Source organism: Rhipicephalus sanguineus, chromosome 10, assembly GCF_013339695.2.
Source record: "Rhipicephalus sanguineus isolate Rsan-2018 chromosome 10, BIME_Rsan_1.4, whole genome shotgun sequence".
Taxonomy (NCBI): Eukaryota; Metazoa; Arthropoda; class Arachnida; order Ixodida; family Ixodidae; genus Rhipicephalus; species Rhipicephalus sanguineus.
Window position 1 is genome coordinate 22,216,160 of NC_051185.1, and position 24,559 is coordinate 22,240,718.

Consider the following 24,559-nt stretch of genomic DNA (forward strand, 5'->3'; position numbering starts at 1 on the left):
TAGTGAACTTGTGGTGGGTCGAGCAGGATCGCAGAAGGTCGTCGACTACTTTAGATAGGAAACAGCGGCCGCGGTCAGTGATCAACTGACGAGGAGCACCATGACGCAGAATGATGTCATGAAGAATGAAATCGGCTACATCAGTAGCGCAGCTGGTGGGAAGTGCGCGTGTGACGGCATACCGCGTTGCGTAGTCGGTAGCGACGGCAATCCACCTGTTACCGGTGGCCGACACGGGAAAAGGTCCTAGAAGGTCGAGGCCGACTCGGAAAAATGGCTCATCTGGGACTGCAATGGGCTGAAGATCACCAGCGGGCAATAACGCAGGTGTCTTGCGCCTCTGACAGAGGTCGCACGCCGCAACGTACTGTCGCACAGAACGGTAGAGGCCAGGCCAAAAGAATCGCCGTCGAATGCGGTCATACGTACGTGACACCCATAGATGGCCGGCGGTGGGTGCATCATGAAGCTGGGCCAAAACATCCGAGCGGAGATGCACAGGAACAACGAGCAAAAGCTCAGCACCGTCAGGGCGGGCGTTGTAACGGTGCAAGATGTCGTTGCGAAGGACGAACATCTGTAGGGAACGGTCAGGCTGTGGAGATTGCAGGCCATCTATAATAGGCCGCAGAGATGAGTCGCGGCGTTGTTCAGCAGCTATGTTGACGAAGTCGCTAATGGAGAGAACGAGTGGTGTTTGTTCATCTTCCGTTGTTTCAGGCGGATCGACTGGGTGCCGAGACAAGCAGTCGGCATCCCTGTGAAGTTGCCCAGACTTATAGGATACCGAAAATGTGTACTCATGTAAGCGCAGCGCCCAGCGACCGAGGCGTCCTGTGGGGTCCTTGAGCGAGGAGAGCCAGCAAAGCGCATGATGGTCTGTAATAACCAAGAAGTGTCTGCCGTACAGGTACGGTCGGAATTTCGCGATGGCCCAGACGAGAGCTAAGCACTCGCGTTCTGTGATCGAGTAATTTTGTTCCGATGGCGACAAGAGGCGGCTTGCGTACGTGACGACGCGGTGTATACCCTGTTGCCGTTGTGCAAGCACTGCGCCTATGCCGTGGCCACTGGCATCGGTACGGACCTCCGTAGCGGCAGACGGGTCGAAGTGTGCCAGAACTGGCGGATTGGTGAGGATGGCAACGAGTGATGAGAAGGCGTTTGCTTGTTGTTGGCCCCAGGTGAATGCGACGTCCCTTTTCAGCAGGCAGGTCAGGGGACGGGCTACTTCGGCGAAGTTCTGGACAAAACGACGGAAGTAGGAGCACAGTCCAAGAAAACTGCGGACGTCCTTAACAGAGCCGGGTGTGGGGAAATCTCGAACTGCACGGACTTTTCCAGGGTCTGGTTGTACGCCGGCAGCGTCTACGAGATGGCCGAGTACACAGATTTGGCGTTGTCCAAAGCGACATTTCGAGGAGTTAAGTTGGAGGTGAGCGCGTCGGAAAACATCAAGCACGGTGGACAGGCGAGTGAGATGGTTTTCAAAAGTTGTGGAAAAAACGATAACATCGTCTAGATAGCAAAGACAGATGGACCACTTCATGCCTCGAAGGAGAGAGTACATCATGCGCTCGAAAGTCGCGGGAGCATTACATAAGCCAAAAGGCATCACCTTAAACTGATAAAGTCCATCAGGGGTCACGAATGCAGTCTTCTCTCTGTCTTGGTCGTCCACAGCGATCTGCCAGTACCCTGAGCGCAGGTCTATTGAAGAGAAATACCTGGCACCGTGCAAGCAGTCGAGCGCGTCGTCTATACGCGGGAGGGGATACACATCTTTCTTGGTAATGTGATTGAGATGGCGGTAGTCAACGCAGAATCGCCAGCTATTGTCTTTCTTTTTAACAAGCACAACGGGAGAGGACCAGGGACTGGAAGAGGGTTCGATTATGCCCTTATGGAGCATTTTATCCACCTCCCGTTGTATAATAGCACGCTCTGGAGCTGACACACGGTAGGGCCGTCTGTGAATGGGTAGGGCATCACCGGTATCGATGCGATGGGTTACCACGGATGTCTGTCCCAAATTACGGTCGCCGAAGTCAAAGATGTCCTCGTAGGAGACGAGGAGGCGGCGGAGAGCAGAGACTTGTTCAGAAGTGAGCTCGTCGGATATCATTGGCGTGAAGTGGTCGCACAAGGATGGTGAGTCCAGGGTCAAATCGGGTGGCGATTCTAGGGTCAAGGCGGAAACTGTATGGTCGGCCAGTGGTGTCAGATGTGCAAGTGACATCCCGCGAGGAAGAACTTGCGCCGAGAAGCCAAAATTGAGGATGGGAAACGAAGTTCGATTGTCTGTAACTGTCACCACCGTGTTGGGGAGCGCGACATTGCGCGTCATGGCGACGTCAGGAATCGGGGCAGCAACATAATCGCCATCAGGTACTGGTGGGAATGGCGAGAGCTGGACTTGAACGGCGGCTTGCGGCGGAAGTCGAAGAAACTCGAGGGAGCGGAGACGGGATGGGCCGGCAGGGGTGGTATCTGTGAACGAAGGGAGTTCCAACCGGAGAAGACCTGCTGAGCAGTCAATAAGGGCAGCGTGCGTGGACAGAAAGTCGATGCCAAGGATGAGATCATGAGGGCAATTTTCGAGTACAGAAAACAGAACTGAAGTGTGATGATCAGAAATGGTGATGCGTACAGTGCACATTCCAAGCACAGCAGGAGTACTCCCATCGGCTATACGGACGGTAGATGTAATCGCGGGCGTTAGAACTTTTTGGAGGCGGCGGCGGAGGTCTGAGCTCATGACAGATATTTGTGCACCAGTATCAATGAGAGCAGTGACAGGTATACCATCAACGAGAATGTCAAGAAGGTTGCATCGCTTGTCAGGAGTAACGAGAGGATTTGCAGTCCGAGTCGTGTATGCAGCGTCACCTCCGGGGGCTGCACCGGCTAGTTTCCCGAGTGGCGGTCAAAAGGAGACCGAGAACGGCGAGGTTGGGGCGATCGGGACTGACGGCGCTGGGGCGATGGCGAGCGGCTGGTCCGATGTTCCGAAAAACGCTCCGCACTTGTCTCAGCACGGAAGGACGGAGCATATGGCGCACGTTCGGAGCGGGAACTCCAATTGTTGAAGCTTGGGCGAGGTGATGAGGTCCAACGGCTGCGGCAATGGCGGGCTATGTGTCCTATCCGATGGCATGTGAAACATATGGGCCGATCATCAGGTGTACGCCATTCGGCCGGGTTTCGTCGGGGCGAGAAGGTGGCGTTCGGAGTAGCGGCCGCAACGACTGGACAAGCCGAGACAGGATTAGAACTAGCATTTTGGAAAGTCGGTGAAATGCCCATATTCGCAATCTCTTGGTGGAGCACGGCCTGGATTAATGAAACAGGAGCGAAGTTGTTTCCTGAAGTGCTGTCGCCAGGGGTAACGGGTGCCATAGCCTCGAGTTCCCGACGGACAATCCTGGTGACGTTTTCCGGAGCTGGTGGCTGACGTGGATGGTGCGGGGTACGACTCGCTATACAGCACCAGGAACTGGATCTTCGCAGCGGACGGCGCGTTGCAGCTGCCACTATGACGGACCAAGCGACCCAGTGTGAAGAAGATCCGTCAGGCCCACAGCCGATCGTTGTGGTGCAGCCCCGTGATCCTGGCACATTCAACGGCACAAGCGGCGTGGACGTCGACGACTGGCTGGCTCTATATGAGCGCGTCAGCAGCAGCAACCACTGGGACCCAACGCTGATGCTGGCAAACATCCTCTTCTACTTGCGTGGCACTGCAAAACTCTGGTACGAGACGCATGAAGAAGAGTTGACAAGTTGGGATGTCTGCAAGCAGAAATTGCGCGATTTATTCGGGAAACCTATTGGACGTCAAGTGGCCGCAAAGAAAGAGCTCGCAACTCGTGCCCAGACGGCCACAGAGCCATACATCGCTTATATACCGGACGTGTTGGCTTTGTGCCGCAAGGTAGACAAGGACATGGCTGAAGAGGACAAAGTCGGGCACATACTGAAGGGAATTGCCGATGATGCTTTCAATTTCCTGTTGTGCAAGGACTGCTCGACGGTGGAGTCGGTCATAGCAGAATGTCGTCGCTTTGAACAGGCGAAAAGTAGGCGCATCATTCACCGGTTTGACCGCCTTCCCAACACGGCCGCTACGTCCTCCTGTGAAGATCTACCCAGCACCTCCACCAAAGATGTTACGGGGAAGAAACTATATACACAGGGTATATTTAACAGCAAAAGCGTACAGCGCTGTCGCAGTCCAAGCGCGTTCCGCCCAGGACTTCGTCGTCGTCATTCGCTGCCTTTCTCCGCCCGTGACAATATGATAGTTCGTCTGAGAAAACTCCTATGGAATATCAGTGGCACGAGCAACGAATAACACTCTTGCCTCTCTTCTAAACGCTTCCGGTTGAGCCCTTACTTCCGGTTTTCCGAATATTCAGAAAAAAATATATATCTTCCAAGAAATAAAACTGGGGCGAAATCTGTGGTTCTTGTTCAAGCTAAGAGTTATAATGAATACGTATGGTATCGATGCATAAGTTTACTTAATCCTTTCAAGCGCCTCCTATGAAGAACTGCCTGTAAATGCGTCAATTCGACACAACGTTTTATCGAGGCACTCGATATTCTATTGCAACAAAAATAATGACATGATGCGTTAACTTATGAGTGCTATAGTCATTAATACTAATTCAATTTTATTTAAATATATATTTGTTGTGGAGTCATTCGTGTTCTTTTTTGCGGTAATAGAATGAAATTTTATGCCAGAAATATAGGGCAAATTCCTTTTCGAGTATGTCCATTGAGAGCAAAGAAAAAATATACTTTTGACGTGGATCGCGGGAAGGGGCACGTGGAACGACTCGTTGAACAGTGTGGTCTGATCATATACCACAGTACACTGCAAAATGATCATATACCACAGTACACTGCAAAATGAAATTAAATGGAGAGAAATTTATTATGCAGAAGGTCCATTTCATCCAAAGCTCAATGTATCTTGCTCTCTCTTGGCCCCTAGTCGTTACAAATGGCAAAAACAAGCGGTGTACACAATTGTGTACATAGCGTGTCATAGGGTTAAGATACAGGCCAATCAAATGCGAAGTTAATTAATGAAAATTCATCCCATGATTTCATTGAAAGAGCAGACGCTTTTCTAGAGAGCAGGTGAGATCGTTGCAGCACCTGGCGGAGTAGATCTCAACCACGTGCTTCTTTTACGCGGCCTCTGAGATCCCCTACGGCAGCACGCGAAACACGGAGTCAACCCATGAAATACACCAAGGCACGTGAACGCCGAGGCGCGAGTTCTACTACCAGACTCCTAAGTCAAGGATCACACCTGCCACGGTGGTCTAGTAGTTACGGTGCTCGACTGCTGACCCGAATGTCACGGGTCAGCAGTCGAGCACCGTCCACGGCGGCAGCATTTCCATGGAGGCAAAACGATGAAGGCCCGTGTGCTTAGGTTTAGGCGCACGTTATTAAACCCCTGGTGGTCGCAATTTCTAGAGCCCTCTACGTCGACGTCTCTCATAACCACATCGTCGGTTCGGGGCGTAAACCACACAAGTTATTATTAGGCCAAGGATTACGGTAATCTCCAGGCTTTCTTTATTAATAGAAAAACACAATCGACTTTCGGCGTTCCTGTTTTTATTTAAGTTCCGTCTTGTGCGTCCGTTTCTCATGCCTGCCTTCCACAAAGAGTAGTCTCAGAAACAAAGAGAGAACTCAAAGGCTGTCCCCGTCTTCGCACGTCTATAAACCAGCCAGTGATGCCAAGCCAAAAGCATGAGCCGCGTCACCGCCGATTCCTCGCAGCATTTCGACAGAGCATCAAACAGGAAGCTGCCTGCGAAAAGAAAGGTGGTCTCCGTTCGATGTCACTGCTCACTGCAGGGTTCCAGATGCGGGAAATGCGTTGTCCGTGAAGAAGACAGGTCGATGTCGGCTGCAACGTGCCACCTTTCCCCGGCTTCCTGGTTTTTTTATTATCTGTACTCGTTTCGTTTTCCGCGAGTGCTCTTAGGTATACGGCGGCCATCCCCGTGTCCGCTATCGCCAAAGCGACCCTTCTATCTTGACGCGGTGACATTATTTTTCTTTTGTCATTTCCTGTCGGGCCGCCGAATGGCCAGCTGGCGGTCGCTGTGATGCGAGACCTGGGCATCTCTAGGCGGCTAGATGAAAGAGTGTAGCAGGAGCATTCTGTCTGGGCTGTTTGGTTATAGGTCTCGGTTATGCAGTGCCGTCTTTTTTTCTTCTTTATTGCGCGTGTGTGTCTTTGGAAAGCGTAGGTTTTACCTCCTTTCTCGCAAAGTGATGTCTGACGCCAATGCGATTTCTTTTCTTGTCGTTCGTCCTTTTTAACCCTGCTCTGACGTCACACATGACGCAGGAAGAAGACAAGAATGCAACGGGGTGCGACAACAATGTGCGTGTGTCTGCATAAAATGTGTTTTGCGTGCGTGTCATGCGCGTACTCAATCACGCAAATGTATTCACGTACTGCAGTACGTGAAAACCTTTGCGTGTTTGCGAAGAGCTGTCAACACCTCTTATGCTCCGAATAAAATTTCACGAACTTAAAATGGAAATGCTTTAGAATTTGTGGTCACACTGGCATGTGAAATTGGGAATTACACAAGGAATGCGATCTGCAAAACCGAGACAAGCATTACCTTTATATTTGACCGCTGCTGACGGACGTTCGTAATATCGAATACATTAAACCCATGTCCTGAAAGCGTGTCCTATTCGGTTAACCCGATTAGATGCTTATGTTTAGTATTCCATTTAGGGCAGCCGTTCAAGGCTACCGTAGACTTGAGTTTCTGGGCTTTACGTATTGCGTTCTCGGCATGGCGCTGGACATCGCATGAGACATGCATGTTAAGCGCGCGAAGATTTCGGAGAACACTTAGCGATGACCACCGCTAATTGAGCGCAATATTTTGCACATATAACTGAACCAGGCCCGCAGCCGGGTGAGGGGGGGGGGGCTATCCCCCTCCGGCATTTGGTGACGTAGGTGTTTTTACCAAAAATAAATAATAAAAATTGGTGTTTTCCTCAAAAAGTCAGTGTTTTCAGCAAGTGACCCCCCCCCCCCCCCCGAAAAAAAATTCCTGGCTACGGGCCTGAACTGAACGCATAACTGCGATCACCGCACATTGAACAGTCGATTGAACGCAGGGGTGGATAAAGCCTTTGACAACGATTGTTGAAGCGCTGACGCATTCAGAGCCAATTGTGTAATTAAATCAGCTTTTTTATCTCATTAGGGGTGTCCTGTATTCAAACAAACGCTCTTTAATGTGTAATTAAAGTTGGTTGGTTGGTTAGGACGGCAACTGATTTGCAACAAGAAAGTTGCCCACGTAATGAACCTTGTCACCGGCTGCGGAAAATTATGTGACGAACCAGTATATATTAAATATATATTTTATATGCAATCCAGGTCGCACATTTATACCTTCTTTATCAACACAGAGTCCGGTGAACTGCCAGCCGTTCACGTCGAAGCTGCCCAAGATGGGTCAGCCGGATCTGGACTACACGGCCCCCGAGATCCAGGCCACGTCGACGTGTTCTCCGCTTTCGGACATGTTCTCGCTGGGCCTGGTCATCTGCGCTCTGTTCAACAATGGACGCTCGATCATCGAGGGGAACCTCTCCACCACCACTTACAACAAGCAGCTCGAAGTGGTGCGATGTTGTTTTTGTATATACTTGTGAAATACACGACAGCACTGGGATCTGGCCAGAGTTGTTTAAGCGTCATCTTAGGTAACGGCGCAAGGCTGACGAGGAGGAAGACCGTAAGAAGTGGCAAGGCAGGCACTGAAATTCACAACAGCGAAATTAAACTACGCTATTAGAAATTTGGCTGTGTCTAACGATATACAAGACTAGTGCATCCCCTCAGCTGACACCAAACCATTGTTGTTTGACGAACGTTTTCAGCTCGAAGGCAGCTTGCACAACCTTTTGGACCGGGTGCCCCACCACCTCCAGGAGCCCCTGCAGGGACTGTTGCAGGTGGACCCCAGGCGGAGGCCCAACGCTCAAAACTTCTCCATGGTGAGCCACTAAACTCTCTATCTCTCATCTACTGCCTTTGATCAAGCAAGCAGGTTAACAAAATCTCTGTGCTACCTCTTGCTTTGCGTTCGATACATCTCAGGAAATTTATTAATAGAGATAGCTGCGACTAAGAGAGATAACTGGGATAATGGCTGTGACTCCGTACGCTGCGTTGTAGAACCGGCGCGAACGATAAAGGCAAGGAACTACGGCGCGACGGAAATATGGAAAGCATAGCGTGTAATTCCGATTAGTCTCATGCGTACGATCCTAGATGCGCGGCTACGCACATAGTGCCGTGCTTAGTGTTCTACAGAAACTGAAACTGCCGTCATCAGAGCATTCTTTTTTGTTGCGTTTAGAGTTTGCGGCCCTGTCATATCGTATTTCGTTTCATTTTACTTTTCTCCTTCTATAAACAACTTCTATTCATTCCAGCGTGTTACTATCAGTCATCGTACATTATTGACATTGCAGGAACTAAGGTTACAAAATAACTAACAATCAAGCGAGTTCTGATGTTGGGCTGATGAGCACGTGATCCTTGAATCGAACTTTGGCTGCTGTGACCTTTATTTTGTTTTTTTGTTTTTTTACAGTCCACGAGCTTTGCTATGGCTAAAATTACGCGCATTTCAGAAGCACCTATACTCTTAAAAATATTTGTGGTATTTCTTAATGTGAGCAGCATTTTGGGTTAGTTGGTGATCCATGACATCAAAGAAATTGCGCGGCGAAAACACGGACAGAAGACAACTACAAACACAGCGCAAAACACAGCGCTGTGTTTGTACTTGTCTTCTGTCCGTGTTTTCGTCGCGCAGTTTCTTTGATGTCCTGATATTTCTGCTTCAGCGGCAGCTATATCGCAACTACAAGTGCATTTCTCCGACGGTTAACGCCAATAACCATTAGTGATTCTCCAGAGAACATAAACACTCGACGGCATTTTCTCTTGCTATCCATACTACAGAGCATCGGTCGCCTCTGCGCCAAAAAATCCAATATGCGCCAAAGTGTTGCCGGAAGGGGACCGCTTGCTGACTGCATAATTATCGGTGTATCGACTGCAAGATGTGGCGTGAGAGAACCACAGTGAGGCACAAGAGAGCCGAGCTCAGTTTTTCCGGCGTAGCATGTTGTTTGACTGTTCCATCAGAATGCAATCAACAACGTAAACTTAATGCGCAAGTGCAGGCTCTATGCCTGGACTTTCGGGTTTTGCTTGCGAGTAATATTGGGCGCAGATAGCGAAGAACAAAAGCCGAATATTCTGTGCTGCTACTTGATCGCCTGGATAGTGCTTCAGGAAAGCAGTAGATACGCTGACCAATCCGTTCATTTCTATTTCAACCTAACGTGCAACACAGTCCTCCACGTTGAGCCATGAGTCAGCAGAAATTAAACTGTAGTCATTGAAGCCTCGTAACACACCTCATGCAAGTCTACATGCTGTCTGACATCTCCTATGCATACTCCACTTTGCTTATTATTTTACGTAAGTTTTTACCTAAGTTGTTTAACCCATGACCACCGAGGTCCTGTATACCTATTTTACACTTATTAAATTTCTAAAAGATAAAATCTTTTTTTATAATTCTTTTACAACCCTGCTCGATGATAAACAGAAACTTCACGGCACACTTTGGCCTAGATGCCCTTGTGTCATAACATTTTTTTCAATCATCAACTGCTTGCCCGCAATATTTTGCGAACAAAATATCATAGCGTATTCTGGTTGTTAATTAGACGTCAAGAAGGCGATAATGCAGTCACGGCAGCTTGGCTCACACCTATGAGATTAGTACTCCACTAAAATCTTCGCTGCGCTTCGAGATAGGCTTGTCTCACATGCGCAGAACATACGGTCGAACATACAATATCGCGGGAACGAGCGTTTCGACAAGAGTAGCTTGTCTCCGCCAGGGCCTGACGTGGGCAATTTACCGCTATCGAAACGCTCGGTCAAGCGACATTCTTTGTCTGTGGACTCGTCACATCTGCAGTGGAAGCGTAGGCGGCTGTTTTGCACAATGATGCGGGTTCGATGACTCCTGACCACGGCGGCCGCATCGTGATGAAAGCAAAATGCTGGACCACCCATGAAATTATACTTAACTGCGCTTTAAAGAACTCTAGCTGGTCAAAACTTGGATCCGAGTAAATTCGGAGTGCCCTATCATCACGTACCTCATTCTCACATCCTGGTTTTGGCACGTGATACCCCGGAATTTAAACGCACATATTTACTTCAACCTTTGATCTGTTTTTTTTTTATAACAATGTCGGGTTAGCGTGAATTCTCTTATTCCATCTTTCTCTGTGCTGCCGTTTTGTTTTGATTCACAGAACATCTTTCTAGGTCGGTTCTCATGTTTCTTGCACAACTTTCAGTTTTACTTGTGTGGCTGTGTCGTCTCCGCCCAGATGCGTTGATTACTTCAGTGATTTGCTTTATTATCCTTCATTTATCTCTACAATATAGCCTTTTGTAATACCAAGTTTCTCCCCTCGTCTACGATAGTCGACGGGTTCATCTTTAGCAGCCCCTTCTCCGTGTGCTGCTTTTAATACGCCACCACTCCAGTCAGCGGCATCGAACAAAGCAAAAAACAAAAAAGTTCATGTTAACTCGCTTCTTCTCCCTCTCTTGACTGGTTGGAAGATTGCTCGCCGGAACAAAGCATATATCATATAAAGCGCGAAATGGGGGCTGCTGACGTAGTGACCCCCATTTCACCGTGGGCTCTGCTATCTGTCGTGCTCTGGGGCTCGGTTTCATTAACACAGCACAGCACGGGCTTCACTCGGCGACCTCATAGCTGCGGCATGGAAGGAGGGAAATGGGAGATGGAGGAGAGACAGAGAGGAGGTTGGGAGAGAGAAGTATCAGCGGTTAGGCAGCGGGCCCCCGTGTAAAGCCCCGGGGAAATGAAGAGCGTACAGTGCGCACAACAAAAGCGAACAGGGCGCACCTCGGCGTTGACCCACTTCTACGCTGATGGGCGGAGTGAGGTGTGACTAAAGCTAGCGCATGTTACTGTGTGAATAGGTTAGTATCTTAACTATTAAACGACGTTTTCTTCCCAGCAGAAAACTCAGGATTAGCGAAGGAAAAAGCGTTCCGACGAATTTCCCTGAGGAAATGTAGCGAGCGAACTATTCTCTGGAGTGGGGCAGTGACCATGTTGGCAAACACGCGTTATTTTATTACTTTGTCAAAGGAGTGGCTGAGAGAACACTGCCTAACAGTAGCCAACGCTAACATAACGAAACATCAGCGAACATTTATCGTAGCAAATTATTTTTCCGGAAGCCCACAAAATGCAGGAATGTACGCGAGAGAATATAATTGGCAAAAGTACAATCACTTGGTTGAACATAAACGAAGAAACTGCTTACCTGATAACGGCGCCTAGCGAACATTAGCGATGATTTAACCATCCTAATACAGCCAACGTTCTGGCTACTGTGGTGGCTCGGTGGTTACGGTGCTTGGCAGGTGATCCGATAGACGCAGGTTCAATGCCGGCCGCGGCAGTCGCAATTTAGTGGAGGCAAAATGCTGGAGGCCTGTGTACTGTGTGACGTTAGTGCACATTAACAAAACCTGGGTGGTCGAAGTAATATAGAGCCCTCCACTACGGAGGCTGAGGAGGATTATATAAGTTGCAGGTGGATCTAAACTTGCGAGATATGCGTGCAATTGCCCCGCCCAGTTTCCTTCTTTCAGGTTATGTATAAAATATGCTAATTTTTGTAAATCCAAGTATGGACAACCTGCCAAGAAGGCGCGCGCAGCGCGATGCAACAAGGCACAAGCCGGTTGCATATTAGCTATCCCACGTACGGTGTTGTGCCGGGCCCCCGAATCACCACACAACGCCCCAATATGAATGCCACTCATACCTAATCACATGCGAGGTCTTTAACGTTTAAAAGCTGCAAGGATAGCCGCGAAACCTTCGCGACGTTTCTCATAGCCCGAGTGGCTTTGGGACGTTAAACCCTATTAGCTAGCGAACCATCAGCCAACTTTAGGCAGCGCTATTCAACAATAGTCGCGAGCTAGCTAACAAGTCACGCCTAGCCAACCCTAGCCAGTGTTAACGAGTTCTGTTAGAATGCGAGTAAATGGTGTAACGAAAGTCAGTGAGACGCTCGGTTAGACAACAGTGCCTTGAAGGTCGGTCCACGCTTTCGGACAACAATCGGACATCTGCGTACCCCGTTAAATAATGTCGGGTCGCCGCCGACATGAAGTTTGCATTTTGTAATGGATCCGACAGTATGACAACTAGTCGCGCTCTTAGATAAGCTACGGAGGTGACGTGGCGCGTAAACATTGCAAGTCGCGAACAAAACGCGCTTCCGCTAACAAAGCAGACACGACAGCAAATGCATGAAACAACAGTAACGATAACAACAGCACTATCATCATCATCAACAATAGCGAAGGCTGTGAGCGACAACAAAGGCGTGTGCCGCGAATGGCGAGACGTCAACACAAAGTGACACGCAGAAGAGAGCACAAAAAAGAGGAGGGTAACGCACGAGCAAAAAGAATAATAAATAAAAGAAAGAAGGCGACGACGCTGTGGTGGCTGGCCACGCGCCTACGCGGCTACGCGCTGAATATAGCGAGCAGTCAGTCGTCACGCCACGCTATAACAAAATCATTAGAGCATCGTCGCGCCCTTTAATGAGCGCGGCACGCTTCCGACGACGTCGCGAGCACAGAGCTGTCTCGCGAACCGGCCGCATTCAATAATTCATCCCCCGGCATCGTGATGCGTCGTGGGTCCCTGCAGCAAGCTGGGGCTCGGGTGCGTCCTTGCAAAGCGACGTCGCAGCCGCGACGCCGACAACCATGGCTGCGTGCGACGCATGCGGCAGAAGCGTGCGGCATATTTCAGATAAATTAGCGCGTCGTCTGCTCTCCGTACGTCTGCGTTTTTCCGACTTGTTTAAAAACGCGTGCATTTTTCACGGAATAACGCCAGTTACTACACAATGGAGACGCAAACTGCGGCGACGTATTAAAACTTACGACGCTGGTTATCGCGATAACCAGCGTTGTGGTTAAACGGAATAGTTTACAGCATATGGCAAGTCGTACGTTGTAAGCTGTTTCGCTTGACACTTCACCAGACAAGGAGCTGCAGAAAGTGCGCTTAACGCGCACGCTAACTGCGGATGCAGAGTGATTCGGTGTGCACTACAAAATGCGTTAAACGAGAGAGCGATCACACTCTAAAACAAAAGAAATTTGTGTGTGTAAATCTTTTCGCTGAGTCCAACTTCCCACGTATGTGACTCTGTTTAAGGAGACATGTTAACTCCCATTTGAGCCCCACGAGTCTTCGACGAGAGTATAAAGATCTTGAAAGAGTGTTTACGTGTGTCTTTATAAGATAGTCATGTACGTAGCAAGCCAGGACTCACAAAAAAAGAGTCAAATGACTCTTTATTTCGTTAGAGTGTATGCAAGACAGCTGATTTCTATTTCCTAATTTCTGTTGCATTAGTTGAAGTTTTCTCACAATTATTCACCAGGATTTCGCGTACCTTGAAGCCTCCTTTTACTTTGCAAATATTTTTTAGCGGGAATTACTAAGCGTGGTTTTAAGTAGCGCTGCTTAATGACACACAAGAACGAAGAAGGGAGATGCACACATTGAAGTTTATCGACAAAGATTAAGGACAAGGTCAAAACCAGCAAAAAAAAAAAGCAATAAGTGAAAATATATTCATCAAGGGCCATTCGTGTCATCAATCTCTTCTTTCAACAAAGATGCAGAAGTCGGAATTACGTACGTCTCACCAATGTAATGTGCGTTACAAGCCCCTGCAGTGGGCGTCCGGAAAGGGGGGCAAGGGAGGAGGGGGTGCTGCTGATCACCCCTGGAATTTCGAATATTTTGTATGCACTAGCAATAAGGTACAGCTGTATTAATAAGGACACTCCTTCCGCGCATGTCCGTGTGAAAGGCCCTTCAGGGCGGCGAACCAGCTTTTCAGGTTACACATTACGACTAAACTTGCAGCCGGTCGTCTTACAGTATTGAAAGAAAGGCCGCCTCTGTTTCTATCTATCTATCTATCTATCTATCTATCTATCTATCTATCTATCTATCTATCTATCTATCTATCTATCTATCTATCTATCTATCTATCTATCTATCTATCTATCTATCTATCTATCTATCTATCTATCTATCTATCTATCTATCTATCTATCTATCTATCTATCTATCTATCTATCTATCTATCTATCTATCTATCTATCTATCTATCTATCTATCTATCTATCTATCTATCTATCTATCTATCTATCTATCTATCTATCTATCTATCTATCTATCTATCTATCTATCTATCTATCTATCTATCTATCTATCATACAAAACGGCACCGACCGACCGATGCACCGGCAAAGCCTGCCCCGCATCTCGCGTGCGTGCGTGCGTGTATCAAAAGGACGGGATACCAAGCGCGAGAGGAGGCGGATGAAGACGCCAAGCTCCTCGGGGGCAACACGGAACGATCATGCTCGCAGGTGCATCCCGTACTGTCACAGTCGTTTAGGCACGCGCATCAACAGAGGAGAAGGCGGTGATTGAGACGACCGTGATAGGGTTTTTCGAATCTTTCCCATCCCTCGTCCTTCTCCCACTCCCCAACACAGCAGTAGCGAAAGGGCGAAAGGGGGAGATGCAGAGGGTAAGAAACGGTGGCGGAAGTTCTGGTACCGGGCATCGCGGCGTGCCGATTTATGCAACGATGCGTCGTTCAATTACGCCTCGAGCAGTGAGACGACGACGGTGCCGAAGGGGAAAGGGAAAGATGGGCGATGGAGAGAGGGAGAGAGGGGGGGGGGGGGCGTTACACTTCCGCGGGAAGGAAGGACTTTGCGTGCCGTGCCGCTGTCACATTCTCTGCCGAGCTTGGGACGGGCTTTGCCTAACTACCGGCTCGCCGCGCTCGGAGGTTTTTCGGGCTTTGGGAATGCTCATGGGTCTGGAAGGGGGGAGATGTTTATGAAAGCGGAACCCCGTGATTCGCGCGCATCGTGAGCTGTGCGGGAATTTTCTATTGCACGGCCGTTATGAGCTGGCTTGTACTGATGGCACTTTCGCTGTGGCGTTCCAAGCGATCAACGGTGGGCAATGCCTGGGAGGAGGTCGGAGCCTGTATTCAGAACTTCAAGAATTACTATTTTAATCGTTACTATGACATTATTTCATATGAAGATAAGAATATACAAATAGCAGCGATTAAAATACAGAGAAAACAGGCCACCAGTCATTTCGATCAATCGTTATTTTAAGGCTAAAGCCTTAGGTGCCTCATCAAACGCGAAAATTGACCGGCGTCCCGTGTCGGCGTCCCTCGTCGGCGGCGTCAACACGAGTGATGCAGAAAATCATCATCACATGATGGCGCCACCATATGCCGTCATCGTGACGTCATAGATCATCTGAATTTGTGACGTCACATGGTGACGTCATCGCATCACATTTTTGCTCGGTCAGAGGTGGGCCGATCACGGAGGCAGTGCAAAACCACGTTAGGTGCAGAAAGCTTTCAGAGGGGGTGGGCAGGATCCACACATCGACTTAGAAGGAAAAGAAGATGGCTTTCGCCTTCGAGTCGTCTTAGGTGACTGCATGAGGGACCCTGTCAGTTTCTTTTTTTCAGTAACAATGACAAAGGCTAGACATCGACAAACGCCGATCTTGATGTCCATGTGTCTAACTCGAAGGCCTCTACAACCAAATCTCCAGCATAACAAAGTATTCCTTAAGTGGCCGTTAAGGCAGAAGTTCATGGGACGACGGACGCTTGAAGAGATGAATTATTATTTAACACGGATTGTGGCTAGAGCCGACGTTTCGGCAAGTTGTATTGTCTCCTTCAGGTTGCTGGAGGCAACGTTTCGAGCTATGGTATTGTCTTCAAGAAGTCAACACCACTTGCCGAAACGTTGCCTTCAGTGACACCCCGTGTACAAGAATTTTTTTTTTATCTATTAGGTGACGGTTGTATAGCAAGCGTTATGCGGCGTGACCTATATAACGAAGCAAGGTGTACTGCTACTAAATATTTTGAAGATTCTTAACGCGTCGTTGGAAAGGCGCTTGACCGTAGTTGCTCACCAGTTCCGCATAATGATTCTGCGAGATTAGTTATACGAATGAGTCAGCCCGACTATTATGTTTGATCAGCTGACCGCTTGAGGCGTTACGTACTCCTAACGCTCCGGGTTCAGACCTCCTTCGAGGTCCTTCTCACTGTTAACTCCATAAAGCTAAATGCCCCATGTCGCAGAAAATCCGCTAAGAGATCTATCAACCCCATGTGTGCAAAAAGTTAATTCTGGGATAGGCCAACCAATGCTCGTATCCACGCCGAATTTCTCAAAACAGCTCCTGCAAACAAAGTAAGTTTTCTTGAAAGAATTTCTTAAATTTGGTTCGGCTTCGGAATCGAACCCAGGGCGTTCCAAACACCACGATGGCTCAGTGCTTCAAGCTGAAGAAAGGGGGACTCAGTAAAGCTGCGTAAAACTTGAGTAAGCTTTCATTTTGAATTAGACAAACTAAGCGACCTTCGAGTTCTTCTGAAAATGATCTGGTTTCAACATGCGTACGGAATCTGCTGTTCCGGCTACAGTATGCCGCCCCATGGCCAGGCTGGCGGGGAGACGCGAAAGCGCGCGTCTCCCCTCTAGCCCGGCCGTGGCCGCCCTTCGTGAGTTCGCAGATGGACCATCTGTGAAGTCAGTCTCGTGTAAGGATCTACAGTTCCGCTCTTTCCGTTGACGAGGGCCCAGCGCTCATTAGCGCTGGCGGTCACCTCTATAGGGGCAAGGCATTATAAGGCGACCCCGTAACAAGGTTGCGTGCGCTTGCTTTTGATGTTTCCGTGTTTGTTTTCGTATAACCCCTCTCAACTTAGTTGACACCCACGTGGAGAGGGATCTCGCAGCGTGAAATAAGCCGCCAAGTTCTCGGCGTTTTCTTTTTGTTTCTATGTTGCGCGTTTAGCTGTTTGATCATCTGTGAGAGCGCACAAAACACGTTTCCCGGCCACAGACATTGGCGAAAATATGGACTCTCAAATGTGGTACTTTCGCACACACATAAACGCGTGCACTCGCACGTACAAACCCACACACATACACGGATTTGTGCATTCACGCACACTATGGCAAACATACACACGTAGGGACGCACGCCCACCTACTTACGCACACAGGAACGCATACACATACACGTAGACACAAGCACACACACATACATAATAATATCTGGATTTTAATGTCCCAAAACCACTATATGATTAAGAGGGACGCCGTAGCGGAGGGCCCAGGAAATTCCGACTCCCTGAGGTCATTTAACGTGTACCTAAGTACACCGGCCTCAAACATTCTCTTCTCCATTCAAAATGCAGCCGCCGCGGCCAGCATTCGATCTCGCGACTTTCGGGTAAGCAGTCGAGCGCTATTACCACCAGACCACCGTGGCGGTGCACACACACATACAATTAACATTAACGCATTACCTTAACAATTTGGAGCACATAAATGATAGTTGTTATTTACAACTTTCTTTCATGTATTCAGTCTAACGTTTAAAATTTACTCCCTTTCGACGGCGTCCTTGATTTAGCCCCTAAACATTGTTTTACAGCGAAAGCTGTTATGAGATCATTTCACCGGCCGTTTTTGGTGCCGTAGTTGTCCGCCGCCGCCGCCGCCGCCGCCGGTGTCCGTAACCAGTATCGCTCGAAATAAGAAAAAAAACGAAATAAGAAAAAAATTCCAGGATGGAACGAGGTTCGAACATGGGCCCTCTGCGTGGGAGCCCAGTATTCAACCTCTGAGCCATGCCGGTGCTTGAAACTGCTTTGCAAAAAGGTCCTATACAGGCTTCATGTCGGGAAGGAACCACATTAGCATATGCAATATAGCGTGGTAGAAGAGTAAAATAAGCACCAAGCGTCGCACAACGCGAATTCTGTAACCAGGCGTCACACAATGCGAATTGCGCAACGAGTAGGTTGTTGAATGCTTCCAACCCATTACAAAAGGCTCTGCCATAATTCTTCATCGTCATCAGGCACAGCATCAACAAAGTGCGCATAATGCCTTACATGCGTTTAGCAGGTACCAACGCTCTCCGTAGAATGACGAAAAATGGCACAGTGCCTGCTGCCCTACTTCTCAAGAATTACGTTGATTTATAGCGTAGTGGTTTTCCTCGCAAGTGCACTTGTATTGGTTGCCAAGGAAGCCCATAAGCGCATGATCCACTTCCTCTGGGTCTCAGTAAAATTACAATGATTTATAGCGCAGTGGTTTCCTCGCAAGTGCACTTGTATTGGCTGCCAAGGAAGCCCATAAGCGCGTGATCCATTTCCTCGGAGTCTCAGTAAAGTTATTCGCCACCCCCCCCCCCCCCCGTCTCTCTCCCACGTCAACGTATGTTATACAGCATGACGGGAGAGGGAAATAGCGACCGGGCGTCACCCAATGCAAATTACATAACTGGTGGGCCGTTTAAAGATTCCAACCCATTACAAAGGGGTGAGCCATAATTCTTCATCGTCATCAGTCGTCGCGTCAACAAAGTGCACATAATGCCTTACAGACGTGTAGCTGGTGCCTCGCTTCTCCGCAGAATGACGAATAATGGCTTAGTAGGTGCTTCCCAACTTCACAAAAATTGTGATTTATGGCGCAGTGGGTACCTTTCTAGTGTACTTGTATTGCAGCATCAAGAGAGCTTAACGGGCTCTAGAAACGCCGCTCTTCTAGCTTTCGCTGTGACTGTGCTGCGGTTTCAGCGCATGCCTGGCGCTTTTTAGTTCGCTTTTTCTATTGTGTACTTTGGGAAATTTCCTGTATTCAACTGTTTTTTTTTTTAATGGCTTAAGCCCTTTGTACCTCATGATGGTGCGGGCTACATCCATGTTATTTTCCTTCGCCGTTTTCTCTAGGTCTCTCTCTCTCTCTCTCGCACGCACACACCCGCACGAACACACACACACACGGCACGCACACGCACGTACACGTACACACAGAAACACACACATGCACGCACACACGCGCACGCACCATCAGTTTCCAGTGTCTGCTATATATCCAAGGTCGGGAAATCGAAGGCCGTGGAGATCACGGTCAGGTCATGGAGTCAGCGGAGGAGACTGTTGTTTGGGTCCCTGGGCGACGGTGCACCAAGTCCGGCAGGAAGTCACGGACGCGTCGTAATCCCTGGGCATTCGAGCGTTTTCTGCGCTATACAGCGCTATCCTCCGGCCGAGCGAGTTTCTAATCGAAGCCAGGAGCACGCAAAGCCGGTACGACCCTGCGTCGACAGTACCCTGTACGTTCGCTTGAGTTACGCTTCTCCTCTCAGCTAGCTAGTGACTCGAACAAGTCCCGTTTTATTTCTTTCTTTTTTCTTTTTTGTGCAGGAAGGCATTGTCTTACTCCGAGTCACGATCCTGTTTACGCATTGAATTCCCTTGAGAAGTGAAGAACAGTAGAGAACGGAGTCGTCCCTAAGTTATACTGGAGCGCGCCGCATTACAAATGTCCTTTTCATCGGTTTAAGTCCACTAGCACTTGGATGAATATTTTTTCTAGTTAAGCCTGAGTTCAGATGTTTTAGGCTTAGTAGTTAAGACCCAGTTCCCTTGTGTTAGGCTCAATGCAGATCAACGTCTTCATCGGGAAAATGGGATGGGTTGGGGAACCCCGGCATATACTGCGCTCTCGGTAATTTATTCGCCTTAGCGTTGAACAAAACTAAAGCGACTTCGATGTGCTCAGATCTTGCGTCTGCAGCCGATACTCGCCGTCTAATTTCGACGTTTCCTGGAACAAAGAAGTTTCGCGGAAGTGTACTTGGAAATGCGAACTTGAGAAATCTCTAAGCTAAAGACTACGAGCAAGTGCTAATGGACAAAACCGTATAATTAGATTTTGAAATATCTACGTGAAACGCTACTACGTTAGTGTACGTTATTTCGTTGATAGTCTGCTGCGAGTTAACCCAAGGAAAAAAAAAAGATAGAGCTTTTCACGCCTCTACGTACAGAAATGTGGCGAGAGTCTAACGTAATACATTGTGAACCATATTCGATGCGTCGGCATTTTACGTAAATTCGCTATTTCAATCCTGATAAGTCCTGACACATAGAGTTTACTGTGCGTCAAATTTGAAATGTTGGCAATATAGTGTGACGTCATTTTGTGCAATGCAATATAGTTCACGATGACGAAAAGTGATACCCTATCTCAGTCTATCATTCGTGTCATGTATTATTTCTGTACTCGTTCTAACAGCTCCAAACATTTTTTGCCAGCTCTGTTAAGAACGGCTCTGTAAAGAGCTCTGTAAAGAATAGGCTTGGTATATAAGTACTCAAAACCATCAGGCGCTAATTACGATGGACTGTCTGCAAATGCGTCACATTTGCAGAACATTATTCCAAGGCAATCTATATTACATTGCACCAAAGAAAATGAAGTAGTTTTTTGTTCTTGCAAGTTTTAGTAATTCGTAGTAACTGGCGTGTAATTAAAATATATAATTATTCTGCAGTCAGTCAAGTTCCAGTTCAGACAAAAAGACTCAAATTGCAGGCTCACGCATGCGTGCGCAATTTGTTGCTGGTTGGATTTGCTTTGAGCAAAGAAAAATAATACCTTTGACGTTGGTTCCGGCACGTCGAATGACCCGTTGTGAACAGTAGTGCCTCCATTAAAGTGATCGAATACGCTCTAAGAAAAAACAGTGTCGTTTTAGTCTCTTTTGTTACACATGTCTCTCACATGTATAACTCTCTCTAGAGAGTCACGTTAACTCTCTTTAGGAAAGTCGTGGGACACACGACTTTTCAAAAGAGAGTTAGCGGGACTCTCTAAAGAGAGTTATACATATGAGAGTCACAAGTGTAGCAAAGAACAGTCAAACGACACCTTTTTTTTTTTTTACAGTGTACAGTCATACGTAGCATCTTGGGGTTAAGTCAAGACGCATTTTAAACGCAGAAGGTTCAATTCATCCTATGCGCAATGTATCTTGCTCTTTCTTGGGTACTAGTCCAAAGTAGTGGCAAAAACAACTTGCGTTCACATATGTGGAAGCGTAGTAGAGGATTCTGTATTATGGAAGCATGGCTTGATGTAGCTCTTGTTGTCATGACTCGATGCGCGCACGCAGATCAAGTACTTTATGGATCCAGCTGTGCACGGACTACAGTACCTGGACGTTATCCAGATGAAGGACTCGACGCATAAATCCCATTTCTACCACAACCTCAAGACGGCGCTGCCAAACATACCAAAGGTAGGAAAGACACTCTCCAATTATCACTGGAGGTTAACCATACTATGCCGAATTATGACAGAACAAGAGAGAGAGGAGGGAATAGCATAATACTATTAGAGCATTTGACCAGAACAATGTTAGTCATCACAGCCATACTAAACTTGGTATTAACACAGATACTATTGCACAAACTTTCAGACGTGAAAAGATGGAAAGCTACACTTGATCAACTATAGATCGTTGAGCACCTTTATGCAAGATTACCTTTAAACCAAGACATCGCACCATGACACTGTGTCACAGACAATATCAGAGTTCAAGTTCAATATGTTTACTAGTTACAAATGTTTGTTCTCACTCTCTCTTCCTTTCTCTCTTTCTGTTTTCCATTGTCTTCATTATTGGCATCCTGCAGCTGCCATTGCTGTCGCTTTTCTTTTTATTGGAATGCTTTTCGAACTTTCGAATGGCTGCAGCAATGGAATGTGTACGCGAGCAGGGCAACAATGAACTGGAATCATGGTAAGAAACGGTCAATATACGACAGATGCACTTTGAACCTACAGGCCAGAATAGACATCAGTGAACTTCTTATTCTTTTGTGCGTGTAATTTATTGCTACATTTACTCAGTCTGAAGGAAAACACTTGCTCAATTATACCATTCAAAAGTGAGTGTCGATCTTTTCGTGACTCTCTCTAGTGTTGCTAATCTCGAGGGCTGAGCTAAATGCCTGCCTATAAGCGGATTCAAAGGCGGACCTTTAAAGAGACACTTAAGAGAAAAAAAAAAGATTTTTCTCGTAGTAGTAAACTACTCTTTCCCAATACCAAAATCACCACGCTTGCCGTAAGAAGACGCTCGGTAAGCGAGAAAACCAACACAAAGAAAATGCTGATGGCGACGCCACCTTGATATTCCTGCACCAATTACCGCGAGGTCACGGATTTCGACGGCGTCTATACTAGGGTCTACGTAGTTCCTAATAGGTAAATATTATGGCCATAGTGCTTTGAGGGAGCCATAGACTTGGCATACCGAGTTCCAGGAAATTTCGTTAGGCCAATGTTGCCAAAATACGGAAAATACACCTCGAAATGCATGGCGTCACTCGCGGATATTTCAGCGCGAGATTTAAAAATTAAACTTCGACCTTGATTTTCTTCTCTATTAACAAACCTATTATTGTGAAATTAACATAATTAGAGCTTTCAAGGTACGATTTATGAGTTTAAACCGATTCATTGTTTCGCTTCAGTATCCCTTAACAGCCGTTCCGGACTGGCTTTCTTTATAGAACCATGTTCGTGATCACTATCATCTTCACGTTGATCTGTTATTCTTATCCTGCCATCATTGGCCACTGTTATGGCGCCATTAAGCTTTAGCGTCGTAAATATTTACGGAATGGGCCTGTTTTTCCTTCCTCGCAGAAACTCTGGTGGCAGCATGTGCTCCCTTCGCTCAAGATGGAGCTGCAGTCTCCCGAAGTGCTGGCGGCTGCCCTGCAGCCGCTGCTCTTCATCATCGAGGAGAGCACCGTGGACGAGTATCAGACCATCATCTTGCCCATCTTTCGCAGCGTCTTCGGCATGCCCAAGTCTGTTCAGGTGCCGTCTCACTTCACAGGACTCACTTCCTGAAATTCCTTTTATAGACGATAGTCGTTTTTGGGGAACTTAAACGCAGAAATTTTGGTCTGTGTCTGTCTGTCTGTCTGTCACAAGATTCAATTTCAGCCACCCGACCGCAGTTTAAGCACTTGCTGAACGTCCAGCCATCTTGAACTGGTAGCTGCGTTAATGCTTGTGAACATTGTCGATCAAAAAGCAAATATTACGCGTATCTGAGGCGCAACATCAATACGTAAGTATTAGGCGGTGTGTTTCTTTACTAGAAAATACATAAATACGTATTTCTGAAGACAATAGTGTTTCTTAGGCTGCGCTGAAACGGCGCAGAAACGGCCGGCAGAAGACTATCGCCTTTCGACGGCATTTGCAGCGTATACCACGCAGATACGCGGCCAATTTTTCTTTCCTTTGCTGGCTTTATATCCCTACTGAAATATTCCGTACTTCATTCCAATGAGGATTGCTATAGCGTGAACTCAAGATTAGGACAAAGAGACGCACGAAGACGAGCGTGTAGTAACATATGTAACAAAATGTAGTAAAAAATGTAGTAACTCAGGTTAGTGGAGCTCAAGCGCTCGTCTTCGTGTGTCTCCTTGTTTGTCGTAGTCCTAAGTCTGCGCTATAACGGTCATCATGACATACCGAATAGCAAAGTCACCACTCTTCTAAGTCATTCCAATGATTCCGTATGTTTCATTGTGGAATCCATATACTTACCATATCTTTGCCATATGTTTTCGTGGGAATCTTACGGAAACATACATAATTATTGGAATGACATATGTATATTTTCATGGGGAATATAAGGAGCTGATTTAAGACATAAAGAGTCACACCACCTTCCATTTTAGCTCAATCTTTACGAATTTGTGAATGTTGTCCATACATTCCTAGCCTTGTTACGGCACAGTTTTTATGTAGTAGCTGAGCAATACTACATATCAAATACATTCTGTTTAGTTAGTAGAGCACACATCGGGAGTAACAACAGACTACAGCACAAATGTTGTAACTTATGTAGTAACTAAGCGGTACTACATATCAAATACATTGTTTATTTAGTGGAGCACATACTGGGAGCGAGAACAAGTGCAATACAGACTATAGCGCGAAGGAGGAGCTCCACTGAATTAATAGCCTATCGCTCAAGAATATTCCTTGCACATAGATACGTGGTACCGGAGTGAGAGCTTTGATCATAAAAACTCTCGTCTACTTTGAGTCCATGGGTAAGGAAAAGAACACTTTTGTAGTGGCGAGCCCGCTCCTCCCGTTATTTCAAAAGTCTCAAGCATGGCCTGAAACAATAGGCAGTGCGAATCATTTTCCCACCTCCGCCTGTGCTCTTTAGAGCGTCAGCGACGTCACAGCGAGTGTATGACATCATCGGGTTCGGGACCAGTCATCTGTGACACCGTGCTTTCTATTTTAATGAGTAACTAAGTGTTTACTGCGATATACGGGGTTGACTAAACTGCATAGTACTGTCGCGTGGTTGTCTAATAA

At 47.4% G+C, this 24,559-nt stretch overlaps 1 protein-coding gene across 1 annotated transcript in view; it reads left to right on the forward strand.

The window, feature by feature from the left end:
• Positions 1-24,559, forward strand: part of LOC119407234 (SCY1-like protein 2) — a 396,104-nt gene that overhangs the window by 334,761 nt on the left and 36,784 nt on the right. The window contains exons 10-13 of the mRNA XM_037674113.2: positions 7,480-7,695; positions 7,954-8,070; positions 21,309-21,434; positions 22,850-23,026. Coding sequence (XP_037530041.1) covers positions 7,480-7,695; positions 7,954-8,070; positions 21,309-21,434; positions 22,850-23,026 — 636 coding nt within the window. The remainder of the gene's footprint in view (positions 1-7,479; positions 7,696-7,953; positions 8,071-21,308; positions 21,435-22,849; positions 23,027-24,559) is intronic.